The sequence below is a fragment of the Musa acuminata genome, chromosome BXJ2-3 (genome assembly GCF_036884655.1).
Source record: "Musa acuminata AAA Group cultivar baxijiao chromosome BXJ2-3, Cavendish_Baxijiao_AAA, whole genome shotgun sequence".
In the NCBI taxonomy this organism is placed as follows: Eukaryota; Viridiplantae; Streptophyta; class Magnoliopsida; order Zingiberales; family Musaceae; genus Musa; species Musa acuminata.
In genome coordinates, this window is record NC_088340.1 from 30,070,001 (window position 1) to 30,095,628 (window position 25,628).

A 25,628-nucleotide genomic window follows, 5' to 3' on the forward strand; every position below is an offset into this window, starting at 1 on the left:
CAAGTGGTAGAGTCATATATTAATTCGATGGATAGTTCAAACTTGTCTGTACATTTTTATGGTGATACTGCTATTCTGTACTTTGTCATTTACCCAAAATCCATGGATGATGGGAAGGCAGTGGATTAATTGATATTAATTTGGCTTAGGTGGTTTCTTTGATGCCAAAAGTGTCCATGATTTGGACTGCTGGTCTTTGTTATAGTGATATGTTGACCAGAAACCTGCCCCGTTGATAGTGATCTTTGAATGAATAGAATGTATACTTGTTGGGAAACGCAATTGCATCATTAATGCTGATTTCTGAATTCTTGTTACAAGTTAATAGATAGAATTGCTTTTGACAATGCAAACATATCATGTCATTTACGATATTGCTTTGCTAGTTTTACTATTAGGCTCCACTTGTTTACTAGTGCTGTTCCTTCCTGACTAGGCTGTAATGCCAAGAGATTATGCTCTGACACTGTTGTTTTTAGCAATATGTTGAGCTTTCTAAATATTGTAGATTTCATCTCATTTCAAAATTCTTATTTATTGTTTCTTTATTTAGCATTGAGATCTATAAGCATAACAAAGAAGAACGAATCGCAAGAACTTGGGGAACAACAGCTCCTGGGCTGCCATATGTCGAGGAAGCAATAACAAAAGCTGGTAATTGGCTAATTGGTGGAGACTTGGAGGTTATAGAACGAATCAAGTATAATGATGGTCTCGATCAGTATCGTCTATCGCCTGCTGAACTCCGTGAAGAATTTTCCAGGCGCGATGCAGATGCTGTATTTGCTTTCCAGCTGCGTAATCCTGTACACAATGGTCATGCCTTGCTCATGACAGACACTCGCAGACGTCTTCTAGAAATGGGCTACAGAAACCCAGTTCTTTTGCTTCATCCCTTGGGAGGCTATACAAAAGCAGATGATGTACCACTTCATTGGAGAATGAAGCAACATGAGAAGGTTAGTACCAATACAATTATCAAATAATTTTTATGATAATTTCAAGATAACTAACAATTTTTTACATCCATTTCCATGTAGAATCTATACTTAAATACCTCTACACCATAGAAGTCTTAGCATAATTCCTTCCATGACCTAGGCTTTACTTTTCTGTCTGTTCGCACACACAGGGAGTAGCCAATTTTATGTGTTCATATATTTCTGTTTATCTGGATGGCTGCTGTCTTGCTTCTGTAGATGTATGTACATTCAGGATTCAGGTGCATGTGAATGTGGTGGATGGATATTTATGTGTCATTTTAATGTATATACATCTTGCAAAAGATTATATAAACACAAAGCATATATTGAAAGTTTACAGGAACATATACATACAAATACAAAGTTATATTTTCAGAGAGAGATTTCAAGTTCTCCAATGATTTTACCTTCTTCTAGATATATAAAGTGATACAATCGACTGCTAAGTTCACATCACCAGCTTTTTCCTGTGGTTTCACACTTGATCAACGGAATTTTTGATACCCTAAATTTAAGTGACTGTAATATATATATGCTTACACCTTTCTGTTTTATATATTTATAGGTTCTTGAGGATGGTGTTCTTAACCCAGAAACCACGGTCGTCGCTATCTTCCCCTCTCCCATGCACTATGCTGGCCCAACCGAAGTTCAGTGGCATGCAAAATCTCGCATAAATGCTGGTGCAAATTTTTACATTGTGGGCAGAGACCCGGCAGGTATGAGTCACCCGATAGAGAAAAGGGACCTTTATGATGCTGACCATGGGAAGAAGGTACTCGGTATGGCTCCAGGTCTTGAAAGGCTTAACATCCTTCCATTCAAGGTATTTCAAGCCTCTACAAAATATCAGCTTCAATAGACATTGCTTAAAATGGTCATATCGCCTATATTTATCGAGAATAAGCTTCTATTTCTTGATTAAGATGAACATCTTTACTACCTACAATTATATTTAAGTACATCAGGCAAGCAAATTGTAATAAATATGCATTACTTGCTGACACCAATTGAATGCAGAGGTTAAGGTCAGAATAATGAAAAAAATGATGAAATGCAGCAGTAACTTATTAGTTTGTCTGTTGTATGTTTCACATCAATGTCATTATTTTATCTTATCACAAACTGTTTTTGTTGCCAACATTTATAAGGTTATGTATGCACTACAAAGTAGGTGTCAATACGGCTTATTTTTGTTTGTTTCATCATTGGAAATTGAGGAAAATGATGGATCATTAGGTGATTTTACATAGGCTTTCAGCATTGATGCAATCATTTGATGATCTTGTAAGGTTTTATTACCATCTTTACCTTTTGGGAACACATGTTTTATGGATAATCGACGCAACATAGAAGATTTATCTACTAAATATGTCAGGGCTTGATGTGGCTTACAAGTAATTGTTTCTTAATGAGTTTAGGTAGCTGCCTATGACAAAAAGCAGCAGAAAATGGCCTTCTTTGATCCATCCAGACCTCAGGATTTCCTCTTCATCTCTGGTACAAAGGTAACCCCACTCTGCGTCTGAACGTTCTAATCAATGCCATAGAGAATGCTCCTGAAGTGTTGCTGATTCCTTGAATTCTCCATTGTAGATGCGGACTCTCGCAAAGAACAGAGAGGATCCCCCAGATGGCTTTATGTGCCCTGGTGGATGGGAAGTATTAGTGGACTACTATGACAGTGTGACCCCACAGGAGACCAACTGGTCTCGTGAAGCTGTTCCCGCTTGAATCCTTGAAGATTTTGCTCGTCAGGCAACTCTTCGATTCCTTTGATGAAAGAAGACGGAATGAAGCCCTGACCTACTTGATGTGCACACTACGGCTTGTCGTAGAACTATGTGAGAAAGAAGACGGACTGAAGCCGTGAACTACTTGATGTGTACGGCACGGCTTGTCGTAGAACTATGTCAGATCTTATTGTATTAGATGAATTCAGATGCACGAGGAAATGAGAGCAGAGGATATGCAACCATCTTCTCTTTATTGTTCTGTTCCTCAATTTTCACTCTTACATCTGCACTCCGGTAGACGGCCTTGGCTACAACGCTAGAGGCATTCAAACAAACATCAGGCGAGCAAAGTTTCTTTGTCATGGGTTTTCAGAAGACGAGCTTGCGGCGGTGAAGGGGGAGGGGCTCCCGGGCGCCAAGGTCACGGATGGTCTCGGCGACGAGATCCTTAAAGATCAGCCGCTCAATCTCGAGGGCCACGTCGGACATCTCGGCGGCGGGCCGGACCCACCCGTCGGGGCGCGCCGCTGCGATGTCGTTCCTCACGGCCCCGCACGCAGCTCCCTCGTGATCGTCCGCCGCCGCCACCTGCTCCCGGAGTCGCTGGAACTCCGCCCAAACCCGTGGCAGCGCCTTCTCCCCCTCCTCCCCGTCTCCCCGCGCGAAGACGTCCCACGGTGACACGTGGTGCTTGCGATCCAGGATCTCGGCCACGGCGTCGAAGACGAGGCGGCGGTGGAGACGGGCTGTCTTGGACGGGTAGCGGGCCGGGCCTCCTCGTCGGCGGCAGCGGCCGTTCTCCAGGGCCGCGTACGCCGCGTCGGAGGCGTCCCCGTAGCGTTCGGACGCGCGGAGGACGTCGCACACGTAGGCGTAGTCCGGGTCCATTGCCACGGGCGCACCAATCTCGCCCACTTCATACGTTGACCACGGCTCCTCTTTCCAGTCGTCCGCCAGTTAATCTGCGGACTAGATTGCATCAGTGTTCGAAGAATATTAGGAAATGGACGGTGATTAAACGTCGAGCGGGAGGCCGCAGTCGATCAAAAAATAACCGTTCTTGCTCTACGTCGCCACGGTCGCGACAGCTGGCAAGGGAGAAAGGGCGTTTACCTTTGAAGTCGATGGAGCGCTTGGCGAGGGGCCAGGGCGAACCCTCCTCGCCGAGGTAGGACGACGAGTCGACCACCGAGACGGGGCTCGGCTGCTGGTCCGCCGCGGTGTCCTGTTCCGCCTCCGTAAACGCCGCAATGCCTTGTAACAGCTTGTCGCACCGTTCCAACAAACTTCGCCCCGATCTCTGCATCACAGCATCCCTCGATTCAAACTAACGCAATGGGTTTATGAGTATAGACTGGTGTTGGCATTAGTTGGCGGGATTTACTACCTCGAAGTCCAATCGAGAGGAGGCATTGATGCTACTCTCGGAGACGGTGGTGGAGGCATCGTCCTCCGACGGCGGGTGAACCCTCTCCATGGGAGATGCGTTCGCCGTTGGCCTTCGTCTCCTCGGCGATCGGACGGGCAGCAGATCTGGCCCCGCCCTTTTCGGATTGGATTTTGGGGAGCTGACGTTCGGCATTCCCCGCTGGGACAGCGGGCTCCGGGCTGCCGCATTTGATGCTCTCCGGTGCACCGGCGAGATCGGGCTCTCCGGCGATCTCGGAGCTCGATTACCCCGCTCGTTTCCTCCCCTGATGCTATGATCGACCGATGCCACCTGCTCGCGGCGGACTGGCGGAGCACTCCGACGAGCGACGCCGGATCTGGGCCGCTGCTGCTCGCTTGATGGCCGCCGTGGAGGCTTGGAGGTCGGCTTCATGATGACGATCGGGGCCCTGGTTATCGTAGATACGAATGCGGCGGCCGGTGGCGCCGTGATCCGAGGGCTTGGAATGGAGGAGGCCCTTCAGCTGGAGCGCCTCTAGGATTTGCTTCAGCGTCTCCAAATCTTTCCCTGGTTCGTCGATTCCCCGCATACTCAGCCGGTTCTCGATGTCGCCGTAGTGCATCCCTAATCCTCGCCCCGTGCTTGGCCTCGAAGACTGGGAGAGGCAGCGGAAGCGACCGCCGCGGCGGCGACTCCGCCTAGTCCCGGATCTCCGGCGACGACGGTTGCGGGTGGCTCTCCTTCAATAAAGACGCTGACGAAACCTCCGACCTCTCGGACGGGGGCGTCGATCCGGTAGTCTGAAACATGCCATCCAACCTTTAGAAAAGCAGCAACGAAACGCACGAAAAATGGCATCTTTTATCCTTACAAATTCTCACGGAGCAGGTCGCATGGCGGCGCCAGGCGAGAACGTTGTGGCGGTCGAACAGCTGGAGGAACCCGGCAATGCACCCCACATGCCGCTCAAGGCGCTGCTCCTCGGTGGCTCCGTAGCCGACACCGGGCGTCATCTCCGTCCGGCGACACTACACCGATCTTCTTAAGTCAGATCTCGCCCTCTTCTTAATCCTAACTCTGCTGTCTCCTTTTCACGCACACAAAGCAGCGAGACGGCTTGTGTTCGATCATCAGACCTCACGCCGAAGAGCCTTAAAGGGTGGGTAAACCGGCTAAATGACGATATTACCCCGGTAATCACAATCTGCTCGTTAACAGCCATAACTATTACGTCAATAACAATAATAATAATAATAATAATAAATACTTATCGATTCATTGCATTGGAAGGTTTTTTAACCGTTGGAAAAGAGGCATTCGAGACCAAAATTGAAGGTGTTAGGTATTGGGGTTGTCCATTTTAGCCCCTTAGCTATTGTAGTTTGATCATAGCCTTTTTTTTATTTTTATGGTTTATTTATATTTAAAATAATTTTTATATTTAAAAAATGTTGCATATAAATTCATTCCGTCAAGTTCGAATTCATAATAAACTATTAATATAATGACTCGTATAATTTAGAATTAAGGTTTATTTTAACTCATGTAGTTTTGACTGATTTATTCATGTATAAAATAATTTTTATATTTTTTAAATATAGCATATAAGCTAATCTCGTTAAGTCTGAGTTAACAAACGTTAAAGTCTACTTATATATGACATATGCTGATGCATAATATATTGTGAGTTACTCATCAAATGTCACTTGCCAACTTTAGGGCATATGCCACCATGTTGCCCATCACGGTATTGCCCATTACTGTGAACGACATTTTGTTAGGACCGAAATCAACACTAAGAGGGGGAGGGGGGGGGGGTGGTGAATCAGTGCTTTCGTAAAAACATCGATTTGAAAATCTCATTCAATAAAAATCATATCAGAAAGCATTTAAACTTAGAGAGCACATTCGTAAAAATCTCGTTCGATAAAAATCATATCAGAAAGCGTTTAAACTTAGAGAGCACATTCGTAAGCTTAGTGAGAGTAGTAAGCAAGTAAATCACCAGATGAACTAATGACATATCAGACAATGTATGATTAATATTTTGTAATAATTGTCTATATCGAAATAATTTTAGTTCTAATTAGGTTGGTTTAGAATGTAATTAGGCCAATAAAATTAAGAGCCAACTAGACTCAAATTGGGGCTATTTTGGGCTAAGTGAAAGGCTCATTCAATGATCAAAAAATTTGGTCAGGTGGTGGTACCGTCGGTCCAAGCGGTAGAACCACTAGCGGCTCAGTCTCCAAGACACAATCTCTAAGATCATGTCAAGCGGTGGTATCGCCCAATGTCAAAGAGTACTAGCGGTGGTACTGCTAGTACCCCAAAATCTTAAGGATTTGAATTTTGGTTTCACTTTTTGAAGCCACTTGGGGCCTATAAATATCTCACTCATCCCTGCTCAGTAAACATAGGAACTAAGAACATAAATTGGGGAAAACGCTATTGTAATCTTGAGAGTTCCCCTCCTCTAGCTCTAAGTGTTGATTTTAGTTTAATAGAAGGGTTAATGATTGTACCTATGAAAAAGAGAAAAAGGTTATAAGAGGGTAGTTGGTCTTCGCCTATTGAAGGAAGACCATTAGTGGATGTCGGTGGTCTCAATAGAGGAGGAATCGGGAGTGGACGTAGGTCACGATGACCGAACTACTATAAAAGTTGGTTTACATTTTTGTTTTCCTTTTCATTGTCATTGATATTACTTTAATTCCTTATTGTGTTAGGATCAATATGACACTAAGAGGGGGGGGGGGGGGGGGGGTGGGGGTGGGTGAATTAGTGCAATGATAAAAATGATAGTTTGAAAATCTTACATTTGATAAAAACCAATATCGGAAGGCGTTTAACTTGAAAGCATTCATAAGCATAGTGAATGCATTGATGAAAAGCTTAAAGTAAATGCAAACTAGATTTATAGTGATTCGGTCATCGTGACCTATATCAACTCCCGATTTCTCTTCACTCGAGGCCACCGGCTTCCACTACCGGTTTTCCTTTAATGAGCGAAGACCAATTATCCTTTTACAACTCTTTCTCCTTTTTATAGGTTTAGGAGATAATATTTATAAGCCTCACACCTCTCTTGAATAATCTCTAGAAAGGAAGGAGGAGGACACTTAGCAATTTTACAACCTAGAATAACAACCCCTTTCTACTCTAATTATTTCTTTTCATGCAGGAATAGCTAGGGTATTTATAGACCCCAAATGACTTCAAAATTGGAGCAAAAAAAGATCTCATCTCGGGTTTCCTAGGTCCTAACGGTACCGTTGGGCAGTACTACCACCTGCAGCATTGACATTGGGTGGTACCACCGCTCAGTCTGGTGGTACCACCACTTGACACAGTCTGGGAGACTGTGTCTAGGTAGTACCACTGCCTAGACTGGTGATACCACTACCCAGACTAGTGATACCATCGCTTGAGACTAGACGATACCACCGCCCAATCTAGCGGTACTATTGCCTGACAGCATGGAAAAGTGTGCTCTTGACTTTTTCAGCTCATTAGTAGTTCCACCTAACCTTGGGTGACCGAATGAGCCTTCCACTTGGCCTAAAATAGTTTCAACTCAGGCCCAATGGGCTCCTAATTGAGTTAGAATGGTTACACCCATAATCAACTCAATTACGACCTAAAATAACTCGGTCTAGACAAATTATTATAAAGAACGAATCATATGTTATTTGGCATGTCATTGATTCTTTCGGTGCTTCGTCCGATCCTTCGGCGTATCATCCTCTCCTTTGGCGTATTGTCTAATCGGCATGTGGACACCCGTAACTTTCAATCTCCTTAGTGCAATGTTTGATTCTTCGACCTGATGCCCGAACTTACGACACAAAGCCTTTTGCTGACATGTCGACCATTCCTCTAGTCTGATGTCCAATCTTTTAACATTTTTAATTCTGGCCCAATTTTTTATTCTTCCTACTTTAATCAATTTGTCTCTCCTGATTGAAGCTAGTCATGCGTCACTCAAAACACGGATTATATCATAACATTATCAATTGGTTTCACCATCAAAATCCAAAATTCAACAATCTTCCCCTTTTTAATGATGACAACCAATTGATGACGGAGTTAACCTTAACTCCCCTATCAATATGCCATATTAATAGAACATTTAAATTCAAAAAATCATGTAATATTTTAAGATATAAAAGTACATTATTAACAAAAAGGAGATGTGCACTTGGCAATTTTTGAAACATGTAAGTTCTACTTCATTATAGAACATTCTTGCCTCTTGTTCAAGTGTGTAAGCTAGCAATTCTTGCTTTCTTTTGCAATGTATTAGTTTGCAAGTTTTGCTTCTTGAGATGGGTAAGATAGCACTTTTGCTTTAGATTATAAGCTTGCAATTTTTTCTTCCTTTTGCAATGTGTAAGCTAGTAAATTCAACAAATTTTACCGAACATGCAAGCTAGCAAATTTTACATCATTTTAGAATATATAATCTAGCAATTTTATCTCCCCCTTTGTTGTTGTGGGAAGAATACAATTTCGTAATTCTTTTCCCTTTACATCAATTTTCACATCTTGACAAAGATAAATTTAAAACAAATGTGATGAGGTATACAATTTATTAATACAAGGGAGTATCATAAATAAATCATGACATAAAAGATACAATATCAAAAATCATTTGAATACCAAAAGACATGATTTATTTTGAGAAATATATATTTTTATAAATAGAAAAAAGAAACATAGGATAATAGAATGGTAAAATATCTTGATTTTTGCATAAGAAATTTCATGATACATATAGAAAATCTCCTCTTAAATAAAATGCATTATAGAGAATTTTAAGAATATCGAGAAATCAAGATAAAAATCATGATTCTTTTGGATAAGTATTCTTTTTAATAAATAATGAAAAGAAATATAAGAGATCAAATGAGAGATCTTTGATTCACAAAAAAAAATTTCAAGTATTAAATATCGAGAATTCAAGATCATGATATAGATAAAGACTTTTCTATTGCAAAAAGAGTCATGAGAGAACACATAAAGGATATCGATTCATGTATAATATATCTCAATTAATTATGAATTATAAAAAAATTATAATTCTGAAAAATCATGATTCATTTGGAAAATTCTCCTTTAGTAAACAACAAGAAGAAAGGAGAACTTGGTTCATGCATAAGAAATAACGAGTTATCAAGTGAAGAAATCATGATTCATGTGACAAAAAGATTGACGATTCATGCATTTGAATAAATATAATTTTTTAAAAACCATCATTATTTCAACTCATCATGCATAATTTTAAAATGTAAAAACATTTATTTTCAAAACATTCATCATTATTTTCAACTCATTCAATTTGTCAAATCATCAAAATCACTTTCAAGAGATTCTAGATATCAATCTCTTATTAAAAACTTGATAAGATAGAGATAGAGAAATTTGCAAAATAGATTTCCTTTTATTTGTTTCAATTTAAGTGATTTGATTTCATACAAGCACGCCCAAGTTTTTTATGCCAAATCAAAGCATGCATCATAGTTTAAAATTGAAAGAGAAAATCTCATCATAGAAATCATCAAGATCAATAAACCATAAATCACTCAAAAATCATCATTACTTTATATCATCATGCATAATTAAATATAAAATCGTCTTTAACATTTTCATTGCATCATTATGCATCATTAAATCATGAGGCATGATTTCATTAAATATAAAGTATTTTTCATCAAATTTTTTTTTTTTTGTAGTAATGTATTTTTCTTTTTAAGTGAATCTAACTTTTCATGCTTAGTGCTAGGAGTTAACATGCAATTGTCATGCTCAAATTTTTAATTTTTTTAAAATCACTAGAAAGAGAAGCATGACATTTTTTACTTTTTTTTTACTAAATGATTTAAAAATAACTCATGAAAAGCATCAAGTAATTTCATAGTAAAGTAAAGAAGATTCATTTGAGTTGTTTACCTCATTGTCAAAAGTCATCAAAGCGAACTTCGCCACTTTATCTTCAAGGTTTGCTCCTCGTCTTCGGATGCACTTGTTTTGTCCCAAGTCACATTGAGTGCTTTCTTGTTCTTTAGCAGTTTTTTTATTTTGATGTTCATTTTTATTCTTAGTTTCATGTTTTATAAATTTACTTATGAGGAGTTCTATATCATCATCACTTGAGCTTTCGCTCGAGTGGTCATCTTTTATTCTAAGTGCTAAGTCATTCCTATTCTTTGGAAGATTATTCTCAAGTACATCATGTTCATCATATGCATTGCACATCATTTCATATGTCATCAATGAACCAATTAGTTCTTCTAGTGAAAAAATATTTAATTTCTTTGCCTCTTGTATGGTAGTTACTTTAGAATCCCAACTTTTTGGAAGGGATCTTAAATATCTTGTTAACAAGTTTAAAATTAGAAAAACTTTTACCAAGTGCTTTTAGACCATTAACGACATCCGTAAACCGGGTGTACATGTCTCCAATGGTCTCACTTGGTTTTATACGAAACCATAATTATAAACCAAAAGATTGATTTTTGACTCCTTAACCCTACTCATGCCTTCGAGTGTGATTTAAGTGTGTTCCAAATCTCATAAGCTATTTCGCAAATAGAAACTCGATTGAATTTATTTTTATCCAAACCACAAAATAAATCATTTGTAGCTTTGATATTCAAAGAGAAAATTCTTCTCCAAAACAAAGCATTACGTTCGATGAAAACCAATAACGGAAGGCGTTTAACTTGAAAGCATTCATAAGCATAGTGAAAGCATTCATAAGCAAGTAAATCAGTTTGCAATATGAAGATGAAAAGCTTAAAATAAATGCAAATCAAGATTTATAGTGGTTTGGTTATCGTGACCTACATCCACTCCCAATTCCTCTTCGCTCAAGGCCACCAGCTTTAACTACCGGTCTTCCTTCAATGGGTGAAGACCAACTACCCTCTTACAACTCTTTCTCCTTTTCATAGGTTTAGGAGATAACCCTTACAAGCCCCACTCCTCTTTTGAATGATCTCAAAATTAGAAAGGGAGGAGGAGGACACTTAGCAATTTTACAACCCAGAATAACAACCCCTTTTTGCTCTAATTCTTGCTTTTCATGCAGGAATAGCTGGGGTATTTATAGTGCTAGTCATAGGTGTCCTGCAAACCAATCACATGAGTGATAACACGTGTGACTTGACACAGTCTTTTTGCTTATTATTATTATTTGATATTTTATCACTTTATTTTGCTTGTTGCTTGAATATATTGTGATATCTATGGATCTATGCAATGAGAATCAGATCATGATGAGATCACGATAATGAGGCCGATTCGTCTTTAAAAATAGATCCTAAATAATCCAAGTCATAGGTTACTTGAGAGGGTCATCGAGATAACCGGATAGATTGGTGTACTATATATCTGTCCGTATGATGGATGCAATTGGTCTCATAGCTGCTCATGTAGGGACACTAGGGATACAATACAGTACCATACCCGGTATACGGTCTCTAGGATATTAGATGAATGAGGGACTATAGGTACACGGTACCTAAGGACAGATAGGTCCAATGCATTGGATTCCCCTGTATCATTTGGGGACTACGACGTAGTGGTCTAGTACGTCCGTAGTCGATGAGTCAAGTAAATTATTATGCAGATAATAATTCACTAAGCCAGAAGGAGTTCTGACAGGTATGACTCACGGCCAACTCGATATTGGGCCTAGAGGGTCACACACATATGGTAGACACTGCGATAAGTAGAGGTATGGGTATGAGATATCCGCCAGAGCCCTTATCTTATTAGATATCCAATAAGTCCCTGAATTATTGGATAATGTGGATGAGATCCAATAAGAATCAATTAGAGATTATTGGATAGAGATCCACTAATCTAAGAGGCTTGGGTAGTTGGATGGAGATCCAATACCCAATAAGGAAGGATCCATTAGGGTTAAGTTGACAAGGGACCTCTATAAATAGGAGAGAACCAATGGTTCATAGGCTAGAGCCTTTTTGAGTTGCCTCTTATATTCTCCTCCCATTCTTCTCCTCAGATAGCAGGCTTAGAGTTTTGAAGAGTATCAACGCAACCCTACTATATGGATCACCGTTAGAGAGGAGGACGCTTGACCTCATTCACTATCTCTTAGAGATTTGCAAGGATTCAGAGATATACGATCTCCCTAGGTAACACAATCTTTTATATACACAGTTTAAAGTTTCGTGGTTTTTGTATACCAATCCTCGCACGACGACGAACACATCTTTTGAAAATTGAGAATATTATTATTATTATTTTGTTCTTCCACTGCGCATGTGATTTCGCCCCTAGATTTCCCAAAAGTGGTATCAGAGCTAGGTTGTTCGTGCGAAAGATTGGTTTTGAACTGCATGTGTTGTGTTTTGAAAAAGTTTTTGACGTCAAAATCATTGACGCAAAAGCAAAAAAGGACAACAACTGTTGCTGCCCTCGATGATGGCAGCTTCCTACCATTTGCATGCGTGTAGTCGCCTGTAGTGGCAGCCCACAAGGGTGGCAGCCGTAGGCAGGTAACACAGCATCAGCATATGCGCAGGCGCTACGCTTGCAGTAGTTGGCGGCCTGCAGGTGGTGGGGGCCTGGCAACCCACGGGCGCAACCCACGGGCATAATGCCTGTAGGGGCGACACCGCCCGCGGGTGACCTACTCGTAGGGGCGAGCCGCGTGTGGGCGGCTTGTTCGCAAGGGCGACACTTGCGGGCGGCACAACGCCCGCAAGAGGGGGCAAAAATCACAAGCGCGGTGCCTGCGGGCACTACACCCAAGGGGGCAGCACCACTCGTAGGGGCACCCGCTCGCGGGGGTGCCCACCTGCAAGGGTGGCGCCGCCCGTAGGTGCGACCGGTGCCTCCGCCCCCTGCCGTAGAGGGCCGTCGTTGGCAAGATGGCGGTGACCGCAACAAGCAGCAGGAATGGGGAGGGTTAGGGTTTTGGGCAAGAAGATAATTTTACCCCTATGAATTTGAGAAATTCCAATCCTATCCTATTGTCCAAATTACCAAAATGCCCCTCATAATTCAAAAAAACCCCTACATGTCCTTGATTTCAAAAAATATTAATTAATTAAAATATTTAATTGATTATTATTATTATTATTATTATTATTATCTAGTAGTCCTACATAGTAATATTTACATGTGATGTATGATATGCAGACGGATGATCATGAACCATGTGATATGTTTGTACTTGTGATTATTATTATTAGGGCTTGTGAGCCTCCATTTTATTTCTTGTTTATTGTCGGGCCTGTCTACCTATGATTTGTTGAATCTCGGATTTTGATGATGAAACCAATTGATAATTTTATGATCTAATATGCGTTTTGAGTGACGTAGGACTAGCTTCAATCAGATGTTAGGACGGGGTTAAACATATCAAAAGATTAGACGCCGAGCTAGAGGATCGATCGACGTGTCGGCAGAAGGCTTCATGCCATGAATTCGGGCATTGGGCCGAAGGATCGGATATTACGCTAAGGAGATCGAAAGTTACGAGTGTCAACATGTCGATTGGGCAATACGCCAAAGGAGAAGACGATGCGACGAAGGATCGAACAAAGCACCGGAAGAATCAATGACATGTCAAATAACATATGATTCATGCTTTGTAATAATTTGTCTAGATCGAGTTAGTTCAGGTCGTAATTGGGTTGGTTTAGAATGTAATTAAGCTAACTTAATTAGGGGCCAACTAGAACCGAATTGGGGCTATTTTGGGCTAAGAGAAAGGCCCATTCATTGACCCAAAAGTTGGGACAGGCGATGGCACCATTAGTCCAAGCGGTGGCACCGCTAAAGGCTCAGTCTCCGAGACACAGTCTCCAAGACTATGTCAAGCGGTAGTACTACCAGACTGGGCGATGATACTACCTAGTGTCAGATGGTGGTACTGCTAGTCTGGGCGTTGGTACTACCTAGACACAGTCTACCAAGCGGTGGTACAACCAGACTAGGTGGTAATACCGCCCAGTGTTAGTGCTATAGGTGGTGGTACTGGCCAACATAGGCAGTGGTACCACTAGTACCCGGGATGAGACCTTTTTTTGCTCAATTTTGAAGTCATTTGGGGTCTATAAATATCCCATCTATTCCTACATGGAGTAGCAAGAATGGAGCATGAAATTAAGTTGAAAAAGGGAGAAAGAATACTTGAGAAAAATTGGGAAACTCTCTTAGGATTTAGGATCACTTCTTCAAGTTCGTCAAAAGAGAGAAGTGAGGTATAAGAAAGAGAGGCTTGTAAAGGTTGTCTCCTAAATCCATGAAAAGGAGAAAGAATGTAAAAGGGTAGTTGATCTTCACCCATTGAAGGAAGATCGGTAGTGGAAGTTAGTAGCCTCGAGTGAAGAGGAATCAGGAGTTGATATAGGTCACGATAACCAAACTACTATAGAAATCTGGTTTACATTTCTATTTTGCTCTTTCCTTTCATTGCAAACTGCTTTACTTTCACTATGCTTACATATGCTTTCAAGTTAAACATATTTCCTATACGGGTTTGTCAAAATAATTTTATCAAACGAGATTTTTGACTCGATGTGATTTTTATCACTGCACTAATTTACCCTCCCCCCCCCCCCCCCACTCTCTCAGTGCCGACTTGATCCTAACAGTTGGTATCAGAGTCACGTTTTTCTCATTTGGTTTAACACTTAAGAGAAATAGCTTTTTTCGGCTTTCAAGAAGGTCATTCTATCATTCGTCCTCCTATGTTTAATTGGATGAACTACACATATTGAAAAACTCAAATGAGAGTTTTCTTATTTTTTTTGAACTTTGATTTATGGAATATCATTGAATTTGGTTTTCAAACCATCTATAAACCTATGAATGAATGGAATGACTTTGAGAAAAAATCGTTTCTTTAAATGTGAAAGCTATGAATGCTTTATTTTACGCTTTGAGTAAAAACCAGTTTTAATCATATTTCGACTTGTGAAACTGCATAAGATATTTGGCACACTCTTGAAATCACACATAAAGGTATTAGTAGAGTTAAAGATTCGAAAATTAATCTTTTGATGCATGATTTTGAATTGTTTCGTATGAAGCCAAGCGAAACTATTGTTGACATGTACAACCATTTTACGGATACCGTCAATAGTTTAAAAGCTCTTGATAAATATTTTTTGAATCTTGAACTTGTGAATAAAGTTTTACATTCTCTTCCTAAAAACTGGGATTCAAAAGTAACAATAATACAAGAGGCAAAAAGACTTAAATAAGTTTCCACTTAAAGAACTTATTGGGTCATTAAAGACCTATAAAATGACGTACAAAGCATACGAAAAACTTGAGAACAACCTTCCAAAGAACAGGAAGGACTTGACACTTAGAACAAAAGTAGACTACTTGAGCGAAAGCTTAAGTGATGATGACATAGAACTCCTCATAAGTAAATTTATAAAATTTATAAAACATGAAAATAAGAATAAAAATAAACTTAAAAAGAAAAAGTTGCGAAAGAATAAGAAAGTATTCAAAGTGGCTTGGAACGAATCGAGCTCATCCAAAGACGAGAAGCAAACCGACAAAGATAAGGTGAAGAACTACTCCTTAATGACTTTCAACGACGAGGTAACCAAAACCTCCTTAGTTTAATATGAAATTATTTGATGTATTTCATAAGTTGTTTTTAAATTAGAATATAAAATGTAAAAAAATAAATAAAAGGGGATCATGCTTTCCTTTCTAGTGTTTAAAAAAAAGTTAAAAATTTTGAGCATGACATTGCATGTTAACTCCTAGCACTAAGCAATAAGAATTAGATTCACTTAAAAAGAAAAATACATTACTACAACAAACAAAATGATGTTGATTGAAAATGCCTTATGTTCAATGAAATTATACTTGATGTTTTAATGAAGTTATGATGATTTGAAACCATATATTTTGGAATTATGTGTTGCATTTTTTGATCTTGATGATAAATCTTGCTCTTTCAGTTTTTAATGATGATGCATGTTTTGTTTGGGATTAAAAAAAAAAGGACATGCTTGTATGAAATCAAATCACTTAAATTGAAACAAAAAGTGGAGAATGCATATTTCTTGAAAATATCTCTAAAGCTTTTCGATTTTTTTTCAACAAAGTGATTCTTAGTGATGAATCTATCTTATATTATCTCCTAAATTATGAAAATGATTTTGATAATTTATCAATTTGAATGTTTTGAAAATAAATGTTTGTATCATATTTGATGATTTTATATTTTGAAACTATACATGATGAGTTAAAGTAATAATGGTTGGAATGCATAAATTGATAATCTTTTTGCCACATGAATCATGATTCCTTCACTTGATACTCTAAATTTTTATGATTCATGATGAATTCAGATATTATACATGAATCATGTTCTCGTGTGAATCTATCTATGTTACCTTCATTGAATTTTTCGAAAAGTGATTTTGATGATGATTTTGGATCTATTTTCATATGACTCATTTTACTAATGAGATGAAATATCAAACTAAATCATTTATCATATTTATGATGTGATATATTCAATATGAAACATCTTTCTTAATGCATGTATGATTCACTCTTTTAAGAGAATATTTATCAAATCATGATAAGTTGATATTTTCTTTATATGAATCAATATTTTTTATTGTTATCCTATAATTCTACTTGCTAAATATTAAAAAGAAGCATTATTGAAATCATGATCTTAAATTTTTGGAATCAAAACTTGATATTTTCCTTATGTGAATCAAGATCCCTCACTTTTTATTCTAGAATGATTTTTTAAATTTTATTAAAAAAAATATTTATCAAAATGAATCATGTCTTTTGGTATTCACATGATCTTATCTTTCATGATATAATTTTTTTTGTATAATTCCTTGTGTTCATAAAGTATATCTCTTCATCAATTTTTTCTTGATATCTTCCATGTGATAACTTAAATATTTACACCTTTGTGCTATTCCCCTCTTTTTGCCTATGATAAAGGGGGAGAAAGAATTGCTAGTATGCACATATCAAGAAAAGCATATTGCTAGCTTGTAAAGAAAGGCAAAACTTTCAAGATTGCATATATGAAGGGAGATAGTCCTGCTAGCTTGTGCATCACAAAAATTAGCAAAAAAGTGCTAACTTGCATATTGTAAAGAGAATCAAAAAGTTGCTATCTCAAGAGAAGCAAAAACTTTGCTACACTTCACATCTCAAAAAACTTCTAGCTTACAAATTCTAAAATGGTGTGAAATTTGCTAGTTTGTATATTCTAAAATGATGTAAAATATGCTAGCTTACATGATGTAAAATTTATATTTTTTTTTCAAAAACTTGCTAGCTTGAACATTGTAAAGAAAAGAAAAATTGCTAGCTTGTATGTTCTAAAGTAATGAAAAATTCACTAACTTGCATGTTCAAAAATGATATAAAAATTACTAAATTTGCTAGCTTGAACATTGCAAAGGAAGCAAAAATTGCTAGCTTTCACTTCTCAAAAGAGAAGAAAGAACTCACTAGCTTGCATGTTTCAAAGTGATGAAAAAATTTGCTAAATCGCTAAGCTTGCATATCTCTAAATCTTGAAAGTTACACTCCTCTTTTTTGTTGATGACAAAGGGGGAGAAGGTATGATGATTATCATGCATAGAATGATGTACTTGGATATTTTGATTATGTATGATTTTATGATGACATGTTGCTTGGATTCTTAATTTATGTCTAAATTTATATTTCTATCAATATGATATATTGATGGGGGAGTTTAGTTAAACTCCATCATCAATTGGTTGTCATCATCAAAAAGGGAGAGATTGTTGAATCTCAAATTTTGATGATGAAACCAATTGATAATGTTATAATCTAATCTATGTTTTGAGTGACGTAGGACTAGCTTCGATCAGGAGAGGCAAATTGATTAAAGTATGAGGAATCAGATGTTGGGCCGGAGTTAAACATGTCAGAAGATTGGACATCGAGTCGGAGGATCGATCGATATATTGGTAGAAGGCTTTGTGCCATGAATTTGGGCATCAGGCCGAAAGATTGGACATTACACTAAGGAGATCGGAAGTTGTAGGTGTCAATATGTCGATTGGGCAATACGCCGAAGGAGAGGACGATGCGCCGAAGGATCGGACGAAGTGCTAGAAGAACCAATGACATACCAGACAACACATGATTCATGCTTTGTAATAATTTGTCTAGATCGAGTTAGTTTATGTTGTAATTGTAATTGTGTTGGTTTAAAATATAATTAATCTAACTCAATTAGGGGTCAACTAGGCTCGAATTGGGGCTGGTTTGGGCTAAGAGAAAGGCCCATTCAGTGACCCAAAAGTTGGGTCAAGCGGTGGCACCGCTAAAGGCTCAATCTCCAAGACTATGTCAGGCGGTGGTACCACTAGTCTGGGTGATAGTATCGCCCAGGCACAATCTCCCAAGCTATCACGAATAGTCATCACGCGCCCACAATAACTCTATTCAACGAACCATTCATCATTTGTGTTTACATGTACAGCTACGTGGCAACATGTTTTGCCTTGGTTTTATGTCCTTTTGCTTGTAAAAATATAATTTCGAATAAGTTGCAGTACTACAGTGTGACCGCTTACCGAACTGAGTAAAACAGCCCAAAACAGCTCTGTTTTCGCGTGCCACGGGCAGTTTTCTGCAGCCCGCTACTGCACGTGAAATGTTAGCCATCTTAGCACCCTAGAACCACCCAGGTGGCACCATGGGGAATGGAGCTTCGGTATAGTGTCGGGCGTTGAACAATCTTTCGTAAGTTCGCACGTTACCTTGACGGGACTTGTTGTTATGCTCGGCACCCAGTGAGCAGTTGTTTGTGGACTTGTAGCTATTCGTTCAACCTTCTAAAGTCCTTGTTTTCCTCCTCTCCCTCTTCTCTCTTGTGCACGCATGGTGCTCGCTGAATTGCTTGTAAAGCTTCCCCTTTTTGAGAGATGTCAGGACTTGTCCATCGCTCATTCTTCGAACTAATCAACTTTCTCTTTTACAGGTCCTTCGGGACCTGCGAGAGGTTGCAAGTGAGTTGATCTTTGTGGATGCATATCGCAAGGGCAAGACGCAACTTAGGCAACACAAGCTAAGTTCGCATCTTTGTCGCAAGGGTGCCTCACGATTTAGGCAATTCTAGCTATACCATGACATTGTGGTATCAAAGCGGGCAAGCAATTCGAGCAGGCAGTGAAGGAACATCGTATTTTCACCATGGCAAAGCATCATGACGAATCAAGCAAGATGGGGCAAGCCAGACCCTTGCCCCAAGCAGCTGCAGGTGGGTTACAAGTGCATACTCGCTCTTATGCTGTTGGAGTCGCTCAAGTGTATACTCGCTCTCATGCTGTTGGAGCCGCTCAGGAGGAGTGCGACAGCAAACATGATGAGCGAGAAGTTGGCTACTCTTCATGAGCAGAGGAGGCACAATCTAGAGTGCCAACCGGGAAGAAGAGCCATAAGGAGAGACTCACAATAGCGGAAACCCACTTGGATGTTCTTGAAGCGAGCTTGGAGGAACTCTAATATGGCCAACGAAGGCTTGTTGGGGTAGAGAGCTCGCAAGAAGAAGCAGAGTCCCGGATCAACAAGGTTGAGGCCCTAGTCGACCGATTATCAGATGACACCAAAGATTCTGTGCAACACCTGCAAGAAGTCATGGCAGAACTCACTTCAGGGTGACTATGCTCATGATGGCACTAAATGCGGGAGGAAGCAACACTCGAATTACACCAGCACAAAACTTGAGAACAACCTGAGCCGCATTGTTATGGAGGTGCCCAAGATGCCAAAGAGCTTGAGAATTTTCTGTTCGACATGGAACAATACTTTCAAGCTACGAGGTCTGATTCTAAAGAAACCAAAGTTTCTATAGCAACCATGTATCTAAATGGAGATGCAAAACTTTGGTGGCGAACCTAATGGGAGGAGATCCAACAAGGTTGGCATCGAGTTGACACATGGGAGGACTTGAAGTGGGAGTTGAGAACTCAGTTCCTACTGGAGAACACAGAGTTCGTTGCAAGAAGGAAGTTGAGACAACTCTACTAAAATACTTCCATTCGAGACTACGTGATGCTAATGCTGGACATACAAGACATGTCTGAGAAGGATAAGCTATTTAGCTTCCTCGATGGTTTGAAGCCATGGGCTCAACAAGAACTACATTGAAGGAATATCACCAATGTGATCGGGGCAATTGCTGCCTCAGAAAGGCTCACCGACTTTATTTCATTTGAAGACTCAGGAAAAAGGGCCAAGCCTGAAAGGCAAGGCCTCAAAACATAGCGGATGCTTCTTGTACGGAGGGCCGCATATGGTGAGAGAGAGCCCACAAAAACAAGCACTCAATGCTTTAATAGTTTCCATCCATCACCCCCGATCGGAGAAAGGCAAGGCTGTCGCTCTTAGTTCGAGGAGTTCTGAATCCAGCAGCGATAATAAAGAGTCGCAAGGACCCCGGATGGGAGCAATGCATTTGTTGAATGCGATGCGGGGTCAAGTGGGGCAGAACACGAAGACAAGGCTACAAAAAGTAGGAAGTGGTGAGTTGATGTACGTAGACATAAAGCTCAATGGCCAAACGACTCATGCAATGGTGGACATGGGCGCTACCCACAACTTTATTATCGATCGAGAAGCAAAGCGACTTGGGCTGATCTTGGAGAAGAGCCCAAGTCAAATGAAGGCGGTGAACTCGAAGGCCAAATGAATCTCCGGGGTGGCAAAGTGAGTTCCCATCAAGATCAGAACATGGAGCAAGAGCACAAACATGATGGCGGTGCCATTGGATGACTTCCAAGTGATTCTTGGAATGGAGTTCATGCACGCGGCAAAGTTGGTGCTAATGTTGTTCCTAAACTCTCTATATATGATGGGAGATGACGACCCTTGTGTGGTTCTCGTCTTTCAGAAAGGAACTAGGGAACCCCAACATATATCAGCATTACAACTGAAGAAAAGGGTACGAAAAGGCAAACTAACATTTGTGGCTGCTATGAAGCTAGAGCCACTCGACGAGAAGGTCATTCATGAACCTGCTATGGTGGTGAACATCCTAAAGGTGTTCACGGATGTTATGCCACCCGAGTTGCCGAAGACTCTACCGCCACGCAGAGGCGTAGATAACCACATCGAGCTAAAGCCAAGAGTGAAGCCCCAGTGAGACCACCCTACCGCATGCCCCCTCCAGAGTTGGTAGAGCTCAGAAAGCAGTTAGGTGAACTACTAAGCGGTGGTCTCATATGTAGTTCTAAAACACCATTCAGAGCTCCAGTTCTCTTCCAGAAGAAGCAAGATGGGGGCCTCCAACTATGCATCGATTACCAAGCCCTCAACAAAGTGACGGTGAAGAACACGTATCCCATCCTACTCATCGTAGACTTGTTTGACCAATTGGGCAAAGCTAAGTATTTATCAAAACTCGCCTTCGGTCGGGGTATTGGCAGGTACGCATTGCTGAAGGCGACGAAGTGAAAGCTTCCTGTGTGACCAGGTATGGAGCGTTTGAGTTCTTGGTGATGCCTTTCAGCTTAACCAACGCTCCGGCCATATTCTGCACTCTCATGAACCAGCTATTCAAAGAGTTTTTGGATAAGTTCGTGGTCGTCTACTTGGACGATATCATCATCTATAGTTAAACGCTCGAGGAGCATGTCAAGCACCTTCGGACAATTTTCAAGGTTCTTAGGGAGAACACTTTGTTCGTGAAAACAGAGAAATGCTATTTTGCTCAAATGGAGATCTTATTCTTAGGGCATCGAATCGGTGATGGCTCCATTCAAATGGACAAATTGAAGGTGCAAGTAGTTAAGGAATGGCAAACCCCAAAGAAGGTGCTAGAGTTGAGATCCTTCCTTGGTTTCGTCAACTACTATCAATGCTTCATAGTAGGGTATTCGAAGCGTTCAACTCCACTAATGGAGTTGCTAAAGAAGGAGCAGTCTTAGAGGTGGTCTGATAAATATGAAATTGCATTCAAAGATCTAAAGGCTGCTGTGTTGGAAGAACTAGAGCTCAAATTGCCAAACTATAGGGAGCCCTAGAAGTCCATGCAGATGCTTCATATTTCGCTATTGGGGGAGTACTCATGTAGGAGGGTCATCCGGTGGCCTATGAGAGCCGCAAACTCAATGAGATCAAGCGACGGTATCCGGTGCATGAGAAGGAGATGATAGGGGTGATCCTATTGAATCTTGGATTTTGATGATGAAACCAATTGATAGTATTTCTGATTTGAATTGCGTTTTGAGTGACGCAGGATGCTTCGACCAGGGAGAGACAATTAAAGTAGGAAGAATCATGTTGGGCTGGAGGAAAATATGTCAGAAGATTGGACGTCGAGCCGGAGGATCGGTCGACGTATCGATAGAAGGTTTCAGGCCATGGATTCAGGAATTGGGCTAAGAAGAGCGGATATTATGCCAAGAATATCAGAGTTGTAGAGATTAACTAGCTGATTGGGTAATAGGCCGTAAGATCGGATGATGGGCCAAAGAATCGGACGAAGCGTCGATGGACCAATGATATACCGGACAACATGATTTATGCTTTGTAATAATTGTCTAGATCAAAGTTTATTTTTGTGTGTGTAGGATTAACTATGATAGCAAGGCATAAAGCAAAATGAAGTCTCGAAGTCAAAAACGTAATTTCATTGGGAGTTCGAGAGTTTGTCGGAAGTCCAAATGTTCATCAGAAGTTCTGCCTGAACCAACCGAGAAGTCCAGGAGCTTGCCAAAGAAGCCCATCAGAACTCGTCAAGAAGATCGTTGTGAAGTCCAGGAGCTTGTTGAGAGACCACTGGAACATTGCCAAGAGATCGTCGGAAGTTTGCTGGAAGATTGCTGGAAGCTCACCGAAGAAACCGGACTTAACTTGCTTAGATTATGTCTTAGGAATCATAGTTAACATATAATTGGAGTTGGGATTGGGAGGTAATCCCATCAACTCTGTTAGGGGCCAACTGGTCCTGAACTTGGGTTGGTTTGGGTTGGATTCAAGGTCCAACCAGGGTACTGAAACCCTGGCCGGCGGTGGCACTATTTGGGGAATAGCACCCCAGGAAATTTGGATGGTGATACCACCCAGGTTAGGCAGTGGTACCACCGACAGTAATGCTGCCAGTGGTGGTACCGCCCTTGTCAGGCGGTGGTATTGCTTAGTGGTAGATCCTACGATGGTAATACCGCTTAGGAATGATGGTGGTACCGCCAATACCTAGGAAACCTAGGATGTGACTTTTTTAGAAATACCCCTCTCATCCCTAGTTAACTAACACAAGCATAGAGAATTTAAAAGGGAAAAACATTGTTATAATCTCTTGTGAGAATCCTCCTCTTCTAGTCTAAGTGTTAGAATAGTTTGAAAGAGGAGTGAGTGCTTGTAAAAGTTATCTCCTAAACCTATGAAAAGGAGAAGAGGGGTGTAAGAAGGAGGTTGATCTTTGCCTATTAAAGGAAGATCGATAGTGGATGACGGTGGCCTTGATAGAAGAGGAATCGACGGAGTGGATGTAGGTCACGACGATTGAAACACTATAAAAATCCGGTTTGTCTTTTCTTTTATGCAATTTATCATACTGCAAACCTCCTTACTTGCTTACTGCTTTCAACATGTTTATGAATACACTTTCAAGTTGAGCAAGTTTTCAAAATAGGTTTTATCGTACGAAATGAAAGAAATTTTCAGAACCGTGATTTATACCGCTGCACTAATTCACCCCCCCCCCCCCCTCCTTAGTACCGACTTATTCCTAATAGTTGGTATTAGAGCCTCGTATTTCTTATTTGGTTTAACACCCAAGAGAAATGGCTCTTTTTGGCTTTCAAGAGGGTCACTCTCAAATGAGAGTTTTCTTGCTTTCTTTGGATTTGAACTTATGGAACATTATTGAAAATGGTTTTTGAAGGTCTTCTCTTCCAATGAACTATTGGAATGATTTGGAGAAGAAGACATTTTTTTTAAATGCTAGAGCTATGAATGCTCTATTTTGTGCCTTAGACAAAAATGAGTTTAATCGGGTTTCTACTTGTGAAACGGCTTTCGATATATAGCACACTCTCGAAATCACACACGGAGGCACTAATAGAGTAAAAGATTCTAAAATAAATCTTTTAATGCATGATTTTGAAAATTTTCAAATGAAGCCAAGTGAAATCATTGTTGACATGTACACTCGTTTTACGGATATCGTCAATTGTTTAAAAGGTCTTAGCAAATGCTTTTCTAATTTTGAACTCGTTAACAAGATTTTACAATCTCTTTCTAAGAATTGAGATTCGAAAATAACGGTTATACAAGAATAAAAAAATTTGAATACTTTTTTGATCAAAGAACTTATCGGGTCTCTAATGACTTATTAAATGACGTGAAATGCACATAAAGAACTTGAGAACCACCTTCCAAAGAACAGGAAGGATTTCGGACTAAGAACAATCGAAGACCACTCGAGCATAAGCTCAAGTGATGGTAAACTTGAACTCCTTATGAAAATTTTAAAACAAGAATCAAAAATTAAAAATGAACTTAAAAATGGGAAGAAGGTGACTTTGGACGAATCAAGCTCCTCCGAAGATGAGGAGAAAATCAACAAAGGTGAAGTGACAAATTACGCCTTAATGGCTTTCTACAATGAGGTAAATAACTCAAACGAAACTCCCTTAGTTTACTTTGAAATTGTTTGATGTTCTTCATGAGTTGTTTTTAATTTAGTTTAAAAAATATATAAATTTCTTTTTAAAAATTACATAATGTAATGAAAATGCAAAAATTGGGATCATGCTAGTAATTTTGAAAATGATAATGAAAATTACATATTTTATGTTAAAGGAATAAAATGTTAAATATAAATCTAATACTTGTATACTTAACAAGATTAATCATATTATTTCTCAATTTTAATTAATGATGCTCTGTGACTAAGGAAATCAAGTTTCATTTGAAGTAATGATTTGATATCATGCTCAATAAGTTTATGTTTCGAATTTATGCATGATGATTCTTGAGATTTATGGATTATCGATTTTTACGATAATGAACATGGCCTTTTCAGTTTTAAACTATGATGTATGTTTTCATATGAAAAACTTGATTATGCTTATATCGAATCAATCACTTAAAATGAAACACATAAAAAGGAAAATATATTATCATTGGAATTAAAATGATGACTCAAATCTCTTGTTTAAAGAAGCCTTATGTTTAATGTGTTATACTTTTTTGGTCTTGATGGTTTTTATGATGAAATTTACTTTTTGATCTTAAACGATGATGCATGCTTTAACTTGGCATAAAACTTGGGCATGTTTGTGTGAAATAAATCAATTAAAAAAGAGGGAAGGAAAACATTTTTCTTAAAGAATTTCTCAATCTCTACTTTATTGATCTTTCAAAAAAAGGATATCAATGAATTGTATGTTTGTTATTTTTTTTGAATCTCTTGAAAATGATTTTGAGTTGACGATTTGAATTTGAATGAGCTTTATCTTGATTTTTTGTGATTTATAACTTGAGATTTCT

The 25,628-nt window shown here is 39.6% G+C and overlaps 2 protein-coding genes across 4 annotated transcripts in view; one reads left to right on the forward strand and one right to left on the reverse strand.

The window, feature by feature from the left end:
* Nucleotides 1-2,972, forward strand: part of LOC103978190 (ATP sulfurylase 1, chloroplastic) — a 3,892-nt gene extending 920 nt beyond the window's left edge. Inside the window, exons 2-5 of the mRNA XM_009393902.3 lie at nt 554-959; nt 1,549-1,809; nt 2,405-2,491; nt 2,580-2,972. Coding sequence (XP_009392177.2) covers nt 554-959; nt 1,549-1,809; nt 2,405-2,491; nt 2,580-2,717 — 892 coding nt within the window. The 3' untranslated portion in view covers nt 2,718-2,972. The remainder of the gene's footprint in view (nt 1-553; nt 960-1,548; nt 1,810-2,404; nt 2,492-2,579) is intronic.
* On the reverse strand, nt 2,952-5,228 carry LOC135607672 (uncharacterized). Of its 3 annotated transcripts, none has more exons than XM_065099657.1 (4): nt 4,981-5,228; nt 4,107-4,909; nt 3,833-4,019; nt 2,952-3,681 (listed from the first exon to the last, which is right to left on the reverse strand). In XM_065099657.1, the coding sequence occupies exon 4, from the start codon at nt 3,605-3,607 to the stop codon at nt 3,089-3,091; it is 519 nt and encodes a 172-aa protein (XP_064955729.1). In that variant the 5' UTR covers nt 3,608-3,681; nt 3,833-4,019; nt 4,107-4,909; nt 4,981-5,228; the 3' UTR covers nt 2,952-3,088. The 3 variants fall into 3 exon arrangements, with proteins under 3 accessions (XP_064955729.1, XP_064955726.1, XP_064955727.1); XM_065099654.1 differs by having other exon boundaries at nt 3,545-3,681; XM_065099655.1 differs by having other exon boundaries at nt 3,545-3,681; nt 4,107-5,228.
* Between the last annotated feature and the right edge of the window lie 20,400 nt (nt 5,229-25,628).

Excerpts from the sequence above, each read along its gene's own strand:
- LOC135607672 (XM_065099654.1), bottom strand. The coding sequence starts at position 4,541 with ATGAAGCCGACCTCCAAGCCTCCACGGCGGCCATCAAGCGAGCAGCAG. Across the intron at positions 4,020-4,106 it reads CCTCTCGATTGGACTTCGAG|AGATCGGGGCGAAGTTTGTT; the intron begins GTAGTAAATCCC and ends GCTGTGATGCAG.